The 21,006-nt window shown below is 45.6% G+C and overlaps 1 protein-coding gene across 2 annotated transcripts in view; it reads left to right on the forward strand.

The window, feature by feature from the left end:
- Positions 1–6,461: 6,461 nt before the first annotated feature.
- Kcnk10 (potassium two pore domain channel subfamily K member 10) overlaps positions 6,462–21,006 on the forward strand; it is a 129,640-nt gene continuing 115,095 nt past the window's right edge. Inside the window, exon 1 of one of the 2 annotated variants that reach the window (XM_070028411.1) lies at positions 6,462–6,540. In XM_070028411.1, coding sequence (XP_069884512.1) covers position 6,540 — 1 coding nt within the window. In that variant the 5' untranslated portion in view covers positions 6,462–6,539. Of the gene's footprint in view, positions 6,541–8,295; positions 8,382–21,006 lie in introns of those variants that run through there. The other variant, XM_070028410.1, reaches the window with a different exon arrangement.

Raw genomic sequence — 21,006 nt, forward strand, 5'->3', positions numbered from 1 at the left:
TAAGAATTGACATTGCCTGGTAATCTAAAACTTATTCACTACTTTGTCTTAAAGACTCACCTATTAAATAACTCTGGGGTGGGAAGAACATTGTCTTTGTTAATCAGTATGGAGAAAACATATTCTGGAAGGGACAAGCGTACAAGTAGACAGTACCTGAAGGTAGGACAATAAAATAGGAAAAAGATTGAGACAATTTCAAGTCCAAGTTAGATTAATTCTACACCAGATATCGACATCTTTATGTAATCAGTTCTGTATGAGGGAATAATTTGACTTTAGAGATTGGTGGGCCCTAGACATCAGCCAGACAGCTGTGGTTTGATTTCTACTTCCATCTCTAACTAAGCATATTTATTTGGACAGGCACTGCTTCTCCAGACTCCAATTTCCTCTTCAACAAACATTTATGTGCCTAATACATGGCAGGTATTGTTTAAAATGAAATCATGATAATCATAGTACTCATCATCTAGGGTTGTTATAAGAAGGAAATGAGATATTCTTAAAAATAGTTGCTGTGAGCTTGGCACAGAGTGAATAGAATCCTATGAAGCAAGTAATAGTAAGGATGCTCCCTTTCACCTGCACAGCTCTGCAGATATAAGGGACTTTCTCATCTATTGTGTCCTTTCAGAAATCCTGAAGGGAGAGCTAGCCAATGTATTTAGTGCCCCATTTTATATGTGGGGAAGCGGAACAAAGCTTACTGCTTTACTTTGTTGGACTACCTACTGAGAAGGATGGTTGGCTGAGATATTTATAAGTTGGCCAAATACACTGTACTTACTAGGGATCTCTATTTATAGATGGAGAAATTCAGTAAGTCTTAGATTTTGGTTTTCGTTTTTAGAGCCTTGTAATAAAGATGCATTTAGGAAAGGTATGAGTTGGTCAAATGTTTGTGCATATTGGTAAAGGAGTAAAAAGTTACGAGATAGAAAGAAGAAGGCTCTGAACAATTCAATTTCTAACAAAGTTAGATGGATTTATTGTTGTTCATCTTCAGTGAATTATTAGAAAATTTAAGGAAGAAAGAGATTTAGACTGGAAGTAAGATTATTTTTTTACTTCACCGAAGTTTCTCATGTTTTGGAAAAGACTGTTAATAAAGAGTTTGGAATCTCTTTTACTAGATGTATTAAAATGTCGGATAATCATATAAATTACAGTTTTCTTTAGAGGTGGAAACTGAATGAGGAAATATTTTACAATGACTTCTTTCAACTCTAGTTCTAGAAGATATTTAGATGATTAGTAAGGGGGGAAGTTCTCATATCCTTACTAATATTAGCTTTAAAATTAGCAAGAATAAAATGCGCATAGCTCAATATATCCCAATATGTTAATATCCCCATTGGATATCGAGTCTATGTCCCACCCACTATTGAGCCAATCCTTTCGCTCAGACTATTTCATCCTTTTTATCAGCTGAGTAGGAGAATCATCTGTCAATATGCCTAGACAGTACATCCTACTGAACGATTTTCAACTCTGCCCAAAGCTGAAAGACTCTAGGAATAAGATTTGCTTATAAACAAGTTATTGAAAACACATGCCCTTTACATGAAAATAAGAGCTGATTTTTTTCTTAATGACTTCGACCTTGGTAAGGTTCTTATCTTTATTTTATTTTATTTTATTTTTGTTGGTCGTGGGGTCTGATCTGGGCCTGGGCACTGTCCCTCAGCTCTTCAGCACAAGGCTAGCGTCCTACCACTTGAGCCATAGCACTACCTCTGGCTTTTTCTGCTTATGTGGTGCTGAGGAGTCGAACCCAAGGGCCTCATACATGAAAGACAAGCACTCTACCACAGAGCCACCTTCTCAGCCCCATGGGTGCTGAGCTTTTATGCTCAAGGCTAATGTTCTACCACCCAGTGCCTGGCTAAGGTTCTGATTTTTAAATTGTAAACCCAGTATGTATGTGTGGAACACTCATCTATGCCTGAAAAATGTCTTTTTAGGGAGTAAGAAACAAAACTAACTTCTTTGACTGAGGAAGAGAGACACTTGTGTGAGTGGGGATCTAACTCTTCTATTTTGAGAAAATTGCATGCAGAAGGTGGTGTTATTTTAATACCTTGCTAGCCAAAAAATATTTTTCCCCTTCCACTCAACTTTAAAACTTTATTTATTTTTATTATGTAAGTTGTACAAAGGGATTTCAATTCCGTGAGTCAGGTTATGACCACATCGCATCTTGGCCAGTCACCCCTCCCGTTGTCTTCCTCATGTTTGCCCCATCCTATCCCTACTTTCAAGTTATGTAGTTAAGTTTTACATATTGTACACTGGATAAATGACTGTATTTGCTCATCCTTCCTCTTTCCATTCCTGTGCCTCCTCTCCTTGCCTTACCCAGCATGGTTCAGTTCTCTGATTTTCATTTTGTTGAAGAGTTCATTAGTTATTCAAAAGAGTTACACTACTGAACTCCCCCCCTAAGTATAGTATCATTAGATCAATTTGTTTGTGGGTAGATGAATATAACTCTGTATTTACTGTCACATATCTTAGATTTAGATTCCACATATGAAAGTGTGCACCATTTTGTGTCTCTGAGCCTGACTTATTTTACTTCATAGTTTTCTAGGTCCATTCATTTCCCTGCAAATAACAATATTATTCTTTCTGATGGGCGAGTAAAATTCCATTATATATCAAAGGTATCTAATAAAGGGACATAACTAAATACTGTCTTTGATTAGACCCTGGCCATCTTAAGTCAATGTATGCTTCTACTACAAACTACTTTATAAATAGAAATGTGTTTCTCAGGTTCTGCAGGCTGGGAAATATTCAATCAAGTTTCCCGAAAAGTTTGTTAGCTGGTATGCCTACTGTTTGCTTCCAAGATGGCACCTTCTGGCTGATTTCTCAGCATGTGGGACTGAAAGACACCTTTTTATAAAGAGCCCCTTCCATGATGATGGAGACCTCCTGTCTTTAAAGCCCCACCTCTTAGCTATATTGCTTTAAGGATTAAGTTTTGACATGGATATTGGAAGGACATAAACATTTAAGACATAGTTCTATTCTTTACCAAACAGCTATGATTTTTCTTGGTGTTTTAAGATTTTTAAAGTCAAAACTTGAAGGCAAAATGAGAAATTCCAGCTCAACCTTAAAACAAATGACATTGGGTCATGTTTTGGTGGTAACCCAGAGTGAGGAAATCATTTTATAACTTGTTTTTATAAGAAGCAAGATTATAGCTTTGTACATTTTGGTAGGATGCTTGGCACAATGCCCAACAGGAGCTTAAATAATATTTTCTTCTTGGCTAAGATTTAGAATAGGGAAATTTAGGAGGGAAAAAGATTGTAGTTCCTGGTTATAAAACATGTTCATCAGCCTGAAGCTTTAATTACAACTTCTTTGGAGTTTATAGTATGTTATCCTCATGAATCTCCAATCAGAGATCTGAATCATTAAAATAAATCTGCCGGATTTATGCATAGCGTTTGTTACTGAGCAACTAGCTCCATTCCCTACACTCCGCCCCCACTCCCAGTTTTCCCCTTATTTCCCCTATCCTTTTGCTGCTGCGCTGCCTGGCTTTTCCAAGCCAAAGCCGAGCCCAAGATTAGGGCAACATATACTTAAGGTTAGGTTTTTGCAGATGCTGGTTGGGACATGAAGACGAATGTAGGAGTGATGAAATGCTGAGAACAATGCAGAAACAATGCAGGGCGGTGGATGAGGTTTAAGTTAAGGATAATGTATAACCCCATCACTTTTCTTAATCAGTGGGAAAGCATAGTGTGTGTGTGTGTGTGTGTGTGTGTGTGTGTGTGTGTGTGTGTGTGTAACAAAAAGATAAGGAAACCTAATTGCAGTTCTTTTTTAAAAAGAGGACTGGGAGGAATCTGGCGGGCTAGAACTTCTTGACTTTAGGAAGGAATGACGAAACCAAAGAGAAACAGTTCAAGGCAGATAGACGAATTCATTCTGCGATTCCTGAATTTCAAAGCAGGTTCAAGGAGACCGGCCCCCTGTTCTTCTGTTTGCCAAACCAGGAATAAATAGGATCTCCCCAAGCTGCGACTCCCTGCGACTGGACTCTCTGAACCCGTAAATTTCTCCTGCGCACCCCCCCCCCCACTCCCCAAATGGCTAAGCTGCTCCTGGCCAGGCACCCAGAGAGACTCCCCCGAGGTGGCGGGCACCCCCCTCCCCTGCCGTTGGGTCTCACTGCTGCTGGTCGGGCTGCAGTGTACCGAGGGAGTCAAATGCAAGGCAAACTTCAGCGCCAGGCACCCGCGGGTCTCGGGGGCTTCCCCAGCCCTCCCACGCCAGGCCACAAGGCGCGCTAAGAGTAAGTGGTGCAGAACGTTGCTGCGCTCCTTGGGGTGCTGGGGGTGGAGGGGTGGGCAGGTTCTGGGCTGCAGAGACGCGGGCTGCAGGCAGCGGGGCAGCGGGCAGCCGGGTAGCATCCTCCGCTTCACCATCCAACGCTGCCAGGCTGACACTCCTGGCCATGGGGGGCGGGGTGGGGGAGCCGCGGGAAAGGGGGGGGACTGGGAGACTTTGCGCCACGATGCTTTGTTTTCCTGCGGCAGGAACGCGAGGCGGTCCCTTTCCACCTCTCTTCACCCGCCCCGTAGCTTTAGCCATGGAAGTTGGAGAGGCACAGGGGGAGAGGGGAGCACTTGGGGCGGCGATTTTTCTGGATGCTATTGCTCTGCACGGGTTACTTCTTCCCTCCTGCTTTGGGTAAGTGGAATCAGTCCATGAATGATCACCGGGTGGTGGAAAAGGGGGAATGATAGGAGTGCCAAGGGTTCATGTGTTAAGTTTTTTATTTCTATTTTTGGGGGGGAGGGGGTCTTCCACCCCTTCCCTCGGTGAAGTTCATCCCACCCACCTACCGCAGGTTCAGAGGAGCTGGGTTTGATCTCATGCACGCTGGAGGAGAGGTTGGGATTTATTTACTTATTTACTATTGGCGGATCTTGTTTCCTCCCTTTACAAACTTGTCTTTGAACACACCAGGAGAAGGGAGAGTCACAATGGAGGTAAGAGCCAGCTCGAGAAAATGGTGGTGGCCAATGGAAAGTAAAAGGAGAGGTAAAACATTTCTCGATGTATCAGGGACAAGTGACTTGTACAATTCTTTAAATCAGAGAGTAGTTATGGAGACTATGGTACTCCTCAGCCAAACAGGATCCATCTCACATCTCCAAGCATTCCTCCTCAGCTGCCTCATTGATGGCATTCTAGGTAAGGTCTTTTATTAGCCAGAGGCCAAAATAACTTCTAAAGAGGACCCGAAACGTTTCTGGCACATGAGCACTCTTCAGTCCATGCTTGTTAATTGCCTGAATAACCATGCACCCTAAGACTGCATTTTGTGCCTTTGAAATTTGCCTTGGATAGGGAGCCAAGGACCTTATGCCAACCCCCAAATGCAAAGATGGCCCAGTTTACTTTGCAAAAGAGGAGAGGAGGCCGGAGTCTTGGATACTATAATACTTGGCCCGTTATTGCCCCTCAAAGGACCCATTTAGCAAGTTCATGGTCAGAGTCACCCATCTAGGGACCAGATGAGCTCACGAAGTGTGGGCTTGTGGTCAGGCAAACTTGGGTTTGAATCTCCATGTTGCAACTTTGGAAGTTTTTTGTTTTTTTGTTTTTTTTTTTTATTTTAAATTATCCTCCTGAGCCGAGTTCTTATCAGTAAAAGGAGGTCAGTGGGAGTTTCTTCAAGGACATGTAGGAAGATGGGTGGAGGAGAAATAAGGTGAAGGGGTATTCAATAAGCTCTGTCTTTGCCTACTCTACCTAGGAGGGCCGGGAGAGAAAGTGTCTTTCCCTGCCGACACAGCTCTGATTGACAGGGGTAAGAATGTTTCATCGCAGTCACTGGACCGAAGCCCAGTTCTGGTGAGCAGTTTTAGAGAAGGCAGGGTAGGGCTTGAAAATGCTTCTCACAAGCACTGTCCCTGGGCTTCGGAACTGACTTTCCATACATACTCAAGTCCCTGGGGGTACACAGATGGGAGAAGCAGAAATTCTGTTTCTCTCATTTCTATGTCTAACCTATAGTCTTCCTCTAGACCAAAAGACATAAAACAGGGAAACTGAGTCCCAAGAAAGTAGCTCTGATGAACCTGGGGACCCCTCCCAAAGCTCTGAGCAGTAAGAGCAGAACCAATGCCATGGGTACCAGTTTTGCTTGAACAGCATCTACAGAGAACTCAGGGCTCAAGCCTGGGCTGCCTGTGGAGTAAGTGACAAAGCACTTTCCCATCATTTCCCACACACCACAGTGGATCTCCATGGGTGTGCTAGAGGGGGATTGGTGATGAAAAAGACTTTGCTGATCCAGGGCTCCCCAGAGGCCTGAAGGTACCTGTGAGTTCATGCAATTCAGAGAGGAGGGTTTAATTAATGAATTAATTAATGATTTTAACTACATCTATCCAGCTTGGTTTGCTTTCTCTTCCATAGGTAAAGGCAACAGTATAGCAAACCTGAGGTCATCCCAGGAGGAAAGGTCCCTGTCTATCTTCTGTGCTATGTAGCCAGCACCTAGTAAGTAGGACAGGTTTGGCATAATACATATACATACATCTATATGTATATACACACATATGTACATGTATATAAACACAATGAACATATGCATGTACATACATAGAGGGGAAACAAGGGATCTCTCTCTATAAATGTGTAAAATGAACAATGAATTTTAAAAATCTGTAAGCTAGGCTATGGACCTAAAGAGCTTCCTGTCTAAGTATTTCCTGAACATCTATACTGTACAAGGCACCCAGGGAATTAGTAAGCACCGCTCATCTTGATACTTGCCCATCCAAGGGCACCTCGGGACGATGTGGTTTTTCTGGAGATGCAGCTTCCACCACAAACCCCTGTAGGGTTTCCGGCAGGGGCAGCGGGCAGGGCAGGGTGGTGGCCGGGGCAGCGATGCACCAGCTTTAGCCTCTTTCTGGCCACGTGGGACCTCTTTGCACCTGCCGGTGATGGGCCACAGCTTCCCCGGGCTGCCCGGCCTTGGCAACTCTTTTCCTCCGGGGCCAGGCGCCTCTCTCCGGCCCCCCTCCCCAGTCTCTCCGGGCCGGGAGCCCCAGTCGGGCTGCAGGTAGCTGGGGAAGGGAACCAAAGCAGCGCCCGGGGAGCTGGCGTCCCGGATGGGGGTGACCGCAGGCGACGGAGCGGTCCCAGAACAAAAGACGCATGGCTGGCACTGGCTTCCTCAGAGTGCGGTGGGGCCGTGGGTTCGGGGCTCAGCAGGCACGGGAAGAGGACTGGAGTAAAACAAAAATGAAGTGACAAGAGGAGAGGGTGCTCAAGGTGGAGAGTGGTGAGAAGAGGTCACCCCCCCTCCCGCCCGCCCCCAGGCCGAGGTCTGCGGCGGGGCGCCGGGGCCCTTCCCGCGCCTCCCGCAGAGGCTCCGGGCAGCCAAGCGTGTCTCCGGCTGCAACTCTGCGGAGTCCGCCCCGATCAGCCAGTGAGTAGCCGCGCATCCTCACTCCTCGCCCCGCCCGGCCCCCCGCCGCCGCCCGCACCCTGGGGCCAGGCGTCGGGGTGGTGGACCGGCGTTGGGGTGGGTGGGGGCGTTGGGGGCTCCGCGGCGCGCAGCCCTGGAGGGGGCGCTTGGGTCTTCTGCGCGCGCGCGCGCGCACTGCACCTGCCGCGCGCCACCGGGTGGTCGCCGGGTTCCCTCCGCGCGCGCCTTGCCAGGCTTTCTGTCCAATGGCTTTCGAGGGGTGGGGAGAGTGTGTGAGGGGTGGGGGCGGCGGGGGGGGGGGAGGGTGTCTGGTTTAGGGTGGGGCGTGTGCGCTGACGTGCTCTGCTGGGGCGCGGGTCCGAGTGTGTGTGTGTGTGTGTGCGCGCGTGTGCGTGCGTTCACGCCTTCCCGGCCCCAGTGACACTGCGGTGGGCTTCTCCCCAGCCCCGGCCTTCCCGCCCGGCCTCCACTCCCCCCTCCCCCGGCCCACACGGCTCTGGCGACGCAGATTGGCTCTCCCGTCGCCAGCCTTCCATCCATCCCTCGCCCACCCGTACTTTTTCTCTCACCCATTGGGCTGCAGCCGGCCGCCCCCACCCCACACGCCGCCCGTCCAAACACCCCAAGCCGTCTCTCCCCGCTCCTTTCCTACCCCAGGGCTCCCCGCCACACCTGCCGGCCTTTCTCCGCACGCCACCCCGCCCCAAGGCTCCCAGATCCTGGGAAATTGTTTCCCTGGACTCCCGGGGAAAGCGTGTGGACTTTTATTCTTATTAATTATCATTATTATTATTATTGTGGTTGTTGTTTGGATTTCTTGTCATTTCCTCCCCCTTTTGGGCAACTGGAGCAATGAAATTTCCAATCGAGACACCAAGGAAACAGGTGAACTGGGATCCTAAAGGTTGGTATTTCTGACTTGGGGGGACGTCCTTGCCCCCCTCCGCGCCCCCGATCTGCTGTCCTGAGAGTGTGCGCTTCCACGAATCGAAGCGCTTTGGGTCTTGGTGGCGGGCGGGCCGGGCCGGGCTTGTGTCCTGGGGCTGGGAAAGGCGCCCGGGAACCGCAGCGCAGTGGGACCAGGGCGGAGGCAGCGTGGGTTCGGAACCCAGTTCGCGCCTGCCGGCCGGCCTGCCTGCCTGCCACGAGCACACGTTCATTTGTCCTTCCCGGATCCTTTCAAATCCTATTTAAAGACACACCAAGCCGGCTGTTTCGTTGGAAATCGCACCCAGTCTGGGTATTTGCTTCTGATTTGGGGTGTGCAAGCGTGTCTGTGTGTGTACGTGTGTCCTTTGTTTCTGGTGATCTTTGTCTCTCTGGCAGATGGGTGGGGTGTCGCCCCTCCCCGGACCTGGAGGAGCAGCAGCACACGCCCTGGGTGTCCTCAGGGGGGAAGGTTTCCCAGCAGCAAGTGAGACTCAGGTCTCACACCGCAGCTGTCTCCCCCCCCCCCCCCCCCCATGGCCCTTTCTCCTAGAGCAACACAGAATAATGAAGCCCACAGGGCCTCTCCAGTCTTGGCTCAATCTTATTCCTAAACCAGGCAGCTAGTTTGGCTTAGGTTGGAGTAGAAGAGGGTGGGGAGAGATTGTGGGGAAGGGCGTGGCTGGAAAGGGAAAGGGAAGGGCCGGGCAGCGTGGCCACCCAAGCAGTGGCATGGTGGACATGCTTCTACCCAAGTGAAACCGTGTCCTCCTTCCGCCCCCCAGCAACAGGGAGCGACTGTGTACCTAACGTGAGTCACAGAGCCTGAAAGCAGCACACAGGTTCCTCCTAGGGACCCGGTAGGGCGTCAGACCAAGTTGAAATCCTGCGTCCAGTTGTGAGAGGAATACACTATAAAGATGCTCCCTTAGCTCTGCTGACCACTGAATTGGGCCAGGCATTAGCTCTGTGCGTACTGCAGTTTGAAATTTGTTTATTTGCGGTGTGTGTGTGTGTGTTTACTTTTCTTTGTGAGTGCATTTCTTTTCTTCTGCAGACTGGAGCCAGGAAACCTGAGAGGTGGAGGAAAATGTCTTATGAACTGACTGGCTATTGAAATTGAGGGCTGTCCTTGTGAAACACTGAGATGTTTTGTGGACACTTTAAATGCGACCTTAACCTGCTATTTTTGTCTGTCTCTCAGTGTCTGGAAATATAGACATTGTGTTTTTATTTCTGATCCCTTCAGAATGTATTTGTTAAATCTTAACTTCACAGCCGCACAGTCCTGGGCACTGGAAATGCAGTCAGAACAGCAAAGAGGAAAGTTTTGACTTTTTGGAATTTATGGCTGGAGAGACATCTAAATCAATCATTGCATGGAAAAATTGATGTATGTTCCATAAGTATCAGGGGTGTGTGTGTGTGTGTGTGTGTGTGTGTGTGTGTGTGTGTGTGTGCCCATACTGGGGCTTGAACTCAGGGACTGCGCCACTGTCCCTTCGCTGTCTCACTCAAGGCTAGAGAGCCATAGGTCCACTTTTGGCCTTTTGCTGGTTAACTGGAGCTAAAAATCTCACAGACTTTCTTGCCCAGGGTTGGCTTCAAACCATGGTCCTGAGATCTCAGCCCCCTGAATGGCTAGCATTACAGGCACGAGCCACTAGTGGACAGCTTCAATGAAGTTTTAAGAACGTCTGATCAAAGGCATAGACAAAGACCAAGGAAGGGATGGTCAGGAAAGGCTTCTCTGAGAAGTAAGTATGAGTCATTTGTCCAATGAGAAGAGGAAGTATTTACAGAAGAGGAGTCAGCAAGTGCAAAGGATCTGGGGCAGAAAGAGTAGGTGTATGTCAGGAAATAAAAGGAGGTTCCCATGATTGGAGCAGAAACCAAGGGAGCCTGTGTGTTTTGAGACATGAATAGGAGATGCATAGGAACAGATTCTAAAGCCCTAGTGTTGGAAGTAGATGGGGTTTGGGGTGGGGTGTGTGTGGGGAGGGGTAGGGAGGGGAGGGAGAGCATAGTCTTTATTTTAAGCCCTGAAGAAGAGTGCTGTGATCTGAAGTACATTTCAAAACCAGCGCCAGGTTGGTCTTCTTTTTATGTCAGACCATATGCAGTGGTGTAAGGGCGGGGATGGTAGCCACAGGGGATGGAGAAGTGGATGGAGTCTGAGCTATAAAGGACATGAAATGCATAGGTGGTGTGTGAATGAAGAGTGGTCACCATTTGGAACAACTGGGCGGGCCACCAGGTCAGGGCCATGGTAGAGAAAATGCAGGTGTGCAGCCGAGGACTGGCTGAGTGGGAGATGGCCCAAGTGTGTCCAGGGTGTGTCAGGGGTGGCCATCTAAGGAGAGCTTCCAGGGCCTCTGGTAGAGGGATCACCGTGGGACTTACCTTGTGAAGCAGGCTGGAGCTTTTCAAATCCACTCCGGGTGGATCATCAGTGTATATCTTCATGTCCCAGGGATGCCTGCACATGAATCTCTCATACTTTCTAGCCTGACACAGTGAAGAAAAGTGGGCCGGGAACAGCTACAGTTACAGCCCTCAGGGCTATTATAAAAAAGACCTCCGAGCCTTGTCATGGTTCCCTGAGGAATCTGAGATGCAGGATCTTGGTTTGGAATCAGCCCAGGCTAGAAAAGTCTGCAAGACTCCATCCCCGATCAGCAAATATACTGGACTAGAGATGTGGTTCAAGTGGTAGAGCAGCAGCCAGGAGTGGAAAAAGCTGAGCAAGAGCTCAGTTCCATCCCTGACTCTGGCACCACACACACACACACACACACACACACACACACACACACTAAAAACAACAGTGAGTGCAGAAGCTCACCAGATGCTTCATGTGTATTACTTCATAGTTATTTTTACAATACTTACTTGATTTCATTATTGTCCCATCTAACGCTCACTTGCCATCAGGACACTAAGCTGCCTTTCAGTGAGGTGATGGGATTTCACACGAGCCATCCTGAAGATGGAGGTGACAGTCATGTCCTGGCTAGGCCATGGGGGCAGGAGGAGGGTGGGGAGTGGGTGGTGTGTCTCACGCCTGGATGGAATTGTGCACCACTTACCAGTCTAATGCTTTGTGTATTTTAATACACTTTACAAACATCTTAGGGCTATCCTTTTGATCCTGTTTGGTGGGGTATAATGGGCTACTATCTAGGCTCTTAAGCTCTCTTCTAGTTTGTCTCTGGTCTTCCAAAGTCCCCAGACTAGAAAAAATTTGTTGGAGGAGGGAAAAGGAAAGAGAAAGAAGTGGAAAGAGTTAGAAGGAGAGGGGAATGGGAAAAGTGAGGAGGAAGAAGGCAGTGACTTACCTCTTTGCTCCTTTCTCCACTTACCCATTTAGCCAAGGCACCATCCTGTGGCTAGACTGTGGGTGTGGGTTGAGGTTCACACACCAGGATGAAGAAGGGGAATGTAGCATAGCAATGGGAAAAGTGAAGGATAGTTCACATTACAGGGACTACAGGATTTTGCTGTTAACAGACAACCCTTAGGTTGAGGAAGGAAGTTGTAATTATGATGTTTTGCTCACAGCTACATTACCTGTCAATTTAAAGGCATCAGATGAAGGTAGTTTTAGAACAGATTGGCTTTGATTGCACTTGGGTGAATTAAACAGAGCACTATCAAGAGGTGGAGGTGCAAAAAAAAAAAAAAAAGACCTAAATATAAAGCGATTAGACTCTGGTGAGCTACGTCCTTTCTCCCTAGTTAGAGAAGCCAGCCTTCCACAAATAGGAGGACTGTTTGGGGAGCACCTGCACAGACGTAGATTGGTGCTAAGTCTTAGCTGTCACAGCAGAATTTACATGCAACTTAAGTCAAAAGCAATCCCTCTCTGCTTAAAATGTGGGCTGGCTTGCTTTTGTTGTTGTTGTTGAGGTTCAGAGCTTTTAAACATTAATGAGAGCAGCAAAGAGTCTTCCTATGGCTTGAGGCAGACAGATCAATATAGGGTTAAGCAAGTCTGGATTTGACGGCTGAAGAGTTAGGCTTTAGAATGATCGGTGGAAATAGTTCGCTGTGTGACTCTGGGCAGCTCACAGCTTGTCTGGGCTTCGTTGTCTATCTGTGTTGGAAAGGGGCTTTCTACATCACCTTTTCTCTGGCTTTCTCTATTCCTGCAAGTGACCTTGGAGCCACTTGGCTTTTTTTTTTTCTTTCTCAAATAAATCATCCTAGTCTCTGCCTCAGGGATCTTTGTGCTTGCAGTTTTCCTCAGTGATCTGGAATATTCTTTCTTCTGTGTCACACTTGATGCTAGCATGTGAACTCCACCATGTGCAGGGACTTAGCCTGTCAGGTTCATTGTCATACTCCCAGTGCCCCACGAAGTGCCTGGCACCCAGTAAGGAACTTAGCAGTCCTTTATTGAATGAATGAATCAATGAATGGATCCAAGAGGAGTCAAGGCTCTGAGAATCATGGAAATTCCAGGCCGTCTCTGACTACAGATGCCCAGGTGCAAAGAAGGAGAAGAGAAGATAAATTTTAAGTAATCCACTTTCAGAAAGGACACTGATGTCACCTATTCTCAGGCCTCAGTGTCCCGTTTTTGTCCTTTCCTCCCCTGTTTACCAGGAGTGAGAAGGCTAAAGGGGAAGAAGTAAGGTGGAGATGGGTGGTGGGCTCAGGTAGCCTGACAAAGATATGATCAGCGTTCTGTTACTGATGGACCACAGCAGCTCTGGCTGGGCAGCTATTTTTAGATACTTGTGTCCACTCAAGAAAGAAGCAAAACCACAGAACTAGAGATGGATTGTTTAAAAGAAAGCTGCAGTTTTTAGTGACTGCTTTTAACACAGAATTCCAGAGAGGCTTTTCCTGTGTGTGTGTGTGTGTGTGTGTGTGTGTGTGTGTGTGTGTGTGTGTGTGCAAGTGTGTTTGCATAAAGCACCTCTCAGCTTACAGAACACTTTTTACAAATGATTTCATTGCCCTTTAAGGAACCCTGGTTTTGTAGATATTAGGACTTACAGATGGTAAGTTGAAAGGCTGGAAGGATAGATACCTTGTTTGAGGTCCAAAGCTGCAGACAGAATGGGGCCCAACCTAGGCCTTTTGATGCTTTCGTTCAGAGCATTTTCCCTCATGTTCTCCTTCCTTCTAGGGCCTTTGTCCACAGTTTCCCATTTCTTCTAAGAAGAAGGTATATCTTAAAATTTTCTCTGGGTGTTTTAGAGGAAACTGTGTCTCCTATGATTGGCCAGTCCCAAGCCACCGGTTGTTTTCAGCAGGTTGTACTTGTACAAACCGTCTTCTTCATGTCCCAGGACTTGAGCAGCCAGGTCCTGGCTGGAAGGAGATTCAATGTGAATGGATTCCATATATACTTAGTGTCTGAAGGGGCTGTTTTTATTAATCTGTTTCCAAACACACATTAACTTAGTATAGATTTTCTAGAAAGAAAACCATCTATTTTTGATGTGCTATCCAATTTCAGCCAGACTGCTTTCCAAATGAGATTGATAATGTACCCAAATCACCATAATTATCCTAGAAAGTACAGAGGAATGATGGTCCAAAGAGTTTCTGGGCCAAGATTTAGCTTAGACTTTTTTTCCACTGGGGTCTAAGGAAACGTCATCATTGCTTTGCCAATCCCAGCAATCACTGGCTGGAATGCATGCTGAGTAGGCTGGGCTTTGGTGTTCTCTGGAATCAGGTGCATTAAAAAATACAGTCTTGGCTGGATACTGGGGGCTCATGTCTGCAGTACTAGCTATTCAGGAAGCTGAGGTATGAGGATCAAAGTTTGAAGCCAGCCTGGGCAGGGAAGTCTGTGAGCCTCTTATTTCCAATTAACGAGCAAGAAATCAGAAGTGGATCTGTGGCTCAAGTAGTAGAGGTTTAGCTTTGAGTGACAAAGGTCAGGAATAGCACTAGGTTCCTGAGTTCAAGCCCCAGTATGAACACACACACACACACACACACACACACACACAGAGTCTTGTCCCCAGTTGTGCACCTTCCCCTGGAGCTGAGATACAATGCAAATTAATATTGTACAGTGAACTAGTAAGCTCCATTTTACTTTTAGTCAATAGGAGGATGGGAGAGGGAGCAGGAGAGGAAGAGGGATAGGGAGAAAGAAAGAGAGAGGAGAGAGCCAGGTTCTAGTGACTCATGCCTGTAATTCTACCTACTCAGAAGGTTGAGATATGAGGATTGTGGTTCAATGTCAGCCCAGGCAGGAAAATCTGTGATACTCTTATCCTCAATTAACCATCAAAAAGCTGACGGAGAGCAGTGGCTCAACTGGTAGAGCAGTAGCCTTAAGCAAAGAAGCTCAAGAGCAGTGTCCAGGCCCTAGTTCAAGCCCCAGGACCAGCACAAAGTGAGGGTGAAGGGAAGGAAGGAGGAAGGGGGGAGGGGGAGGGAAAGAGAGAGAGAGAGAGAGAGAGAGAGAGAGAGAGAGAGAGAGAGAGAGAGAGAGAGAGAGCAGTTTACTGACAGATAATTAGGAGGTTTCACTTCTCTTGGCACAAGCAGAAAGGTGAGAAAATCTGAGTCTCTTTTTAAAAACTCAGGTTCTTTTTATAAAGGGTAATGGTTGAGTGGCTCAGATAGGGTCAGAATTGGTTAGCAGCTCAACTCTGCATGGCTTGGTTATGGAATCCACTTGAATGTGGCATTGGGAAAGTCTACCGTGTTTGTTACACTCCCTGGCTGGTTTCTGTCCATACTAATAATGGAAGTCTAGGAGCCCATCTACTCCTGGTTTCTGGTCCCCTGGCTCCTCTCGGGGGAAAGCTGCTGGTGTTACTCTCTAGAAAATTTATTTGTGGTTTATGGACAAAGTTTGAGATTGGTTTCCTTTCTCTTAAGTGCCATTGAAAATGGAGGACTTTATAATCCTCCACTTAAGATGGAAGGAAAGGGGTTGAGGATGACAGCTATTGCCAGATTGTGTCTTCTTCCTCTGCCATCTGTAGGTTCAGAAGTGTAAGAGGGTGGGCATTAGAGCTTGAGAGAGCCATGTTAGGGAGTGATTAGACTGAAAGGAATTCTAGTTTTCGTTCTGCTAATACTTTTGTTCAATCACTTCCTTCTTTCCATGGAGGGAAATTGGAAGCAGAATGGAAGGGTGGAAAATGGCATTGAGGAAGAAAACATAAGATTTTCCACTATGTATAGTAAGAGGATAATAGGCACTTTCCCTTCATTCCTCCCTTTCTTCTTTACTTCCTTTGTCCCTACCACATTCTCACTTCATTCTGTTCTCATTTGCTATGTCTTCTACAGAGAAGCCTCAATTTCTTCTCCTTCTGAAATGACCACACCTAGCATTTTTTTCAGTTTAAAAAGGAAGATACAGGAAGAGACAATGAGATATGCTTGGGTAACGGAGACCTTTGATCTTTGTTGATCGGCTTGAAGTGTTCATATTTGTAATTCTGACATGTAATCTAGCAACACTGTTATTAGTGAGAAAAGAAGTTTCATATGTACAGACAGACATGGAGGTCCCCAGAGTTACAATACACCAAGTATTTTAGCGGGACAACAATAACATAGTGGAACTGACTGACTTTAATGTGACATGATCCCGACAGGCTGTATACAGATGCTGGGTGTCAAGTCTGATATTTGACAATTGAGCATTCACCTTCTCTGTCATGGGAGACAAGAAGGCAGGCACCAAACAATGCAGAAAAATGGTGAGGAAAAGCTTAGAGATCAAAAGATTTTTGTGAATTTATTGTTAACTGGATACCATCTACTTTTACCCCTTTTAACCATGGATCAGCCTGGGTCAGCTCCTGGATGTTACTGTTGACAGTATTGCTTTGGGTCAAAGGCATTCATTTCTATGCTTTGTATTTGGAGCCAAATGGGAAGTCGTGAGGGGAGATCTGGTGGAGCATGAATGTCTCTATGACCACCTGATAGGAGATTAAGTGCTGGTGACAGCCATTTAACCTTGATTCATGGCAAGACGTCACAGTCTGTACAATGTCGGATCTCAGTGAGGGAGGACCTGGGATCCAGAGCTGGTCCTACCACTCCAGTGGAAAAGAAGGGAGTCAGGCTGTTGATTAAGGCCATATATTTTTTTAAATTGAGGTGCATTATGTAGTTAGTAGTGACTGATTTGGACAAGCTGCCTCATGTCTCTGAGTCTTGGTCTTGTCATCTGTAGGATGGAAGAATTATAGCCAGTACATCCTAGGTTTGCTATGTAGGGTAAATGAACGACTCTTCGAAGAGTGCTGGAGTATGCCGAGGGTGCTAGGAGTTTGTCCACTTAGGCTTACAGGGGTCCCAACTGGGGTGTTGGGATGAGCATCTGCTCAGCCTCTCTGGAGAAGCATCCATGACCCTCCCAGATGATCAGGAGGGTGACCCATAGCAGACTCCCTTCCTCCGGGATCTCTCATAGACTTTCAGTATTCAAGGTCCGGTATTCTCAGCATTCTTAAACCAGATTAAAGAGGAGTGGAGGCACATGATCTCATGGACCTTCCTGCCCAAGTTGGCTGTGAACTGTGATCCCCAGATCTCAGCCTCCTGAGTAGCTAGGATTACAGGCATGCGCCACTGACGCCTGGCTGTTTCTTGCTTCTTTTAGGCCTGAAAAGACAGGGTCCTAGTACAAGCAGATTTAATGGCCCATTTTCTAGCCCACAGATGACGACTTCTGACTATGTCCTCACTTGATGAAAGAAGTGAGGTGTCTCTCTTGAGACCTTTTTTTTATAAAGACACTGATACCATCAAGAGGGTCTCAGGACCTAATCACTCCTTAGGGGCCAACAACCTCATAGTATCTCCCTGGGGATTTGAATGGGAACAACAAGATTTGAGGAGAGAGACATTTGGGTCATACTACCATAGGAACTTGGGCAAATCACTTAACCTCTGTGAGCCTGCTTAGCATTCTCCTGGGTAAAATATAGATTGCAATAATACCTTATGGTATACTCAGACACTATTACGGCAACATCTTTTTTAAAAATACGTTTTTATTGTAAAGATACTGTACAGAGGGGTTACAGTTACATGAGTAAGGTAATGAGTACATTGCCTATCAAGCATTGTTACCACCTCCTTTGTTTTTCCCCTACCCTCCCTTCCCTCCCACCTCTGCAACTACCCCTCTCCCCCTCTCTCTCCTCCCTCTGCCTAAATTGTAAAGTTAGTTTTTCAACATAGTGTCTTGTACATCTCATTGTTACCATGGGTCAACCTGTATCCCTATTTAAGCATTTTGTTTTTTCCCTTTCCCTCCGCAAGCTAGAGAAGTGTATATACAGGGCACTGACATCAAATACAGTCAAAACAGGGGTTATACCATGAGGGAGGAACATACAAAGAAACAAAAAAATCACATGGTACATTATAAATGCATTAGGAACAATAGCAAGAAAGAAAAAACCACTTGTGTCCCTATCTTGGGGTTCATTTTGCTTAACATTTTGCTTATCTGGTCATATGTACATAGCTTTTGACCCTTTCCTGCTTGTCCCAGATATATACTAGTTATGGCAAATAAGGGAAACCACGGACCTATGTTTCTTTGGGCCTGGCTTACTTCACTTAATATAATTTTTTCCAAGCCTTTCCATTTCCTAACAAATGGGGCAATGTCATTCTTTCTGATGGAGGCAGAGAATTTCTATCTATCTATCTATCTATCTATCTATCTATCTATCTATCTATCTATCTATCTATCTATACATCTATCTATCTATCTATATATATTCATCTACTGAGGGGCATCTGGGTTGGTTCCATATCTTAGCTTTGGTAAATAATGCTGCAATTAACATAGTTGTGCTGGTAGCTTTAGTATGGTTTTGTTTGTGATCATTCGGGTAAATGCCCAAAAGCTGGGTCATAGGGAAGCTCTATGTGGAGTCTTTTGAGGAACCTCCATACTGCTTTCCAAAGTGGTTGAACAAGTTTACACTCCCACCAGCAATGCAGTAAGTTTCCCTTCTGGCCACATCCCCTCCAGCATCTGTTGTTATTGGAGTTCTTGATTATAGCCATTCTAACTGGGGTGAGGTGGAATCTCAATGTTGAGCAACATCTTTTTTATTAGATGTGAACCACTAAGCTTCGCCTACATTTAGGCAGCAGTGGGATTGATTAAATTCAGGAAGGGGAGGAATGTCAAAGAATTTGAGGGTATATTTAAAAACCATTGTAAGTATTTTCTTCTTGTTATTTATTGACTATGAATACATAGTGCCAAGAGCTTTAGAGTCATTATGTCATGTCCTCCTCTTCGTAATCCAAAGACACAGCCAAAATGATTGTCGTTGCTTTTGGAATGAGGAAACGGAGGCCCCCCAGAGCTTCATTTGCCCACAGTTACCTACATGCACACCTGGTCTGTCATGAAACTGGGTCTGTCAGAGTTTAACACCTGAGCTCTTACCTCTACCTTGTATGCTGCTCTCTAATAATCTTGTGGTGGGAAGTATGTTGAATTTTGGTTATCTCTGCCTTTACCATGTAACCACAAACCCTGGCTCATTTAGCTCTCTTTCTTCCTTCCTTTCACCCATTGCTTGAAATGATATTCGAAAGAGAGTGAGCATGATTATGCTTTATAAAGAGCATGAATACATGGATTTATAATATATCCTAATACAACTACCAGTCCACATGTTCTGTGTTATTTAAATGCAGAAACTGTTTATCAAGTCTGTCTGATGTGGGGACCATGGTGTATAAATTGGTTAAAGATTAACAAAAGAAAAAAAAATGACCGCTTGATCAATATACACATTTTCCTCACTGTGAAGCCAAAGAGGTTGAATGTAAAATCTTTGTCTTCTCTTTTAAATTCTTTACAAGCTTCCTTCTTTCAATGATTTAGTGAATGCAAACCCCGCTTGCTTACATAAAGGAGAGGGTGTCTGTGTGTTTGGTGTGTTTCCATACTGACAACAGCCACTGTCTGAATGGTATGACAAACACAGAGCCCTGCCAAGATGGCAGGGGCAGTGTGTCTGGGGGTGATGGGCACACAGGGAAAAGCCACCAGTGGAGAGAGGGCAGTTGGCCCTTGCTGTCCTATTTCCAGTAAACATTGTTTTGATGCTCTCATTACTTTCTCTGTACATTCTGGAGAATGTGGTTTGCTGGAGGCAGCATCCTGCCTGATCTGATGTTTTAAGGTTTCCATGTTTCCCAGCATTCCATGCCTGGTATTGGGAAGGAAGTTTGGGTTTCTGGGACCTGGGCAGAGAAGAGTGAAGATTTTTTTTTTTTAGAGTGCCACTATGGACTTGAGAATGATGGGGAGCCGGACATTGTTGAAAATGTCACTTCCCACACAAAGTGACAAAGACAGGGTCTAAGGCAGGGTATGTGTGTGTAAATGAGGCTGCTGGAGCTCTAGTCACGTTCCAAGCCAGCGCTCATGGTGTCTGTTACCATAGCAACTAAGGGCAGAAGGAAAAAGCCCTCAGGATGCCAATGTGCCACTGGGCCTACTCTCTGTGCTTGATTCCTTCATCCCGGGACCCATCCCTGTCTTCTCCACAGGATGGCTTCTACTCTGGGCAGTTTTAAATTGTAGCTAACTTTACACTTCTTGAAGTCCCACTAAACAATCCTTATTGAGTAGTTGTATAAAGAGGTAACAATTCTGTAAGTCAGGTTGTAAGTACAATGCTTCTTGATAAAGGTTACTCCTTCCTTTCTTCTCCCCTGTGTTCTTCCTTTTGTCCCCTACCTTCTAGTTACATGGTTCACTTTTTACATAATGTACATTGGATATAATGTCTACACTTGCTCACGCTTCTTCTGTTCCTGTGCCCCTTTTACCTACCCCCAAAACATGTTCTCACTTCCTGGTATTCATTTTGGTAAGTAGTATGTTAGTTGTTCAAAGGAGTTATGCCTTTTGTTTCCTCACCTAAGTCTACCTTCCTTTTGTCAGTTTATTTCGGTAAATGCATTGAGCCCTGAGTATGTATCATGCAGAGTTATATTTTAGGTCTAGCTTATACATATGAGAGAAATCATGCCATTTGTCTCTCTGAGCTTGGTTTTCCTCACTTAACATGGTTTGTTCAAGGTCGATCCATTTCCCTGCAAATGACATAATATTATTTTTTTTAAATAAGGGTTTTATTATGAAAATACTGTACGGAGAGGTTACAGTTACATGAGTAAGGTAATGAGTATTGTAAAGTTTGTTTTTCAACATAGTGTCTTGTACATCTCATTGTTGCCATGGGTCAACCTGTATCCCTATTTAAGCATTTTGTTTTTTCCCTTCCCTTCCCCAAATTATACCAACATCAAATACAGTGAAAACTGGGGTTATACTGTGGGGGAAGGACATACAAAGCAACAAAAAAAGCACATGGTATCTTATAAATGACATTAGAAACAATAGTAAGAAAGAAAAAACCACTTTTGTCCCTATCTTGGGATTCATTTCACTTGACATCATCTTATCTGACCTTTTCTGCTTGTCCCAGACATATACTAGTTATTGCAAATAAGGGAAACCATGGGATCTATGTTTCTTTGGGCTTTCCATTTCCTAACAAATGGGGCAATGTCATTCTTTCTGATGGAGGTATAGAATTCCATTGTGTATATATACC

The sequence above is a fragment of the Dipodomys merriami genome, unplaced genomic scaffold (genome assembly GCF_024711535.1).
Source record: "Dipodomys merriami isolate MVZ:Mamm:240054 unplaced genomic scaffold, mDipMer1.0.p SCAF_1, whole genome shotgun sequence".
Taxonomy (NCBI): Eukaryota; Metazoa; Chordata; class Mammalia; order Rodentia; family Heteromyidae; genus Dipodomys; species Dipodomys merriami.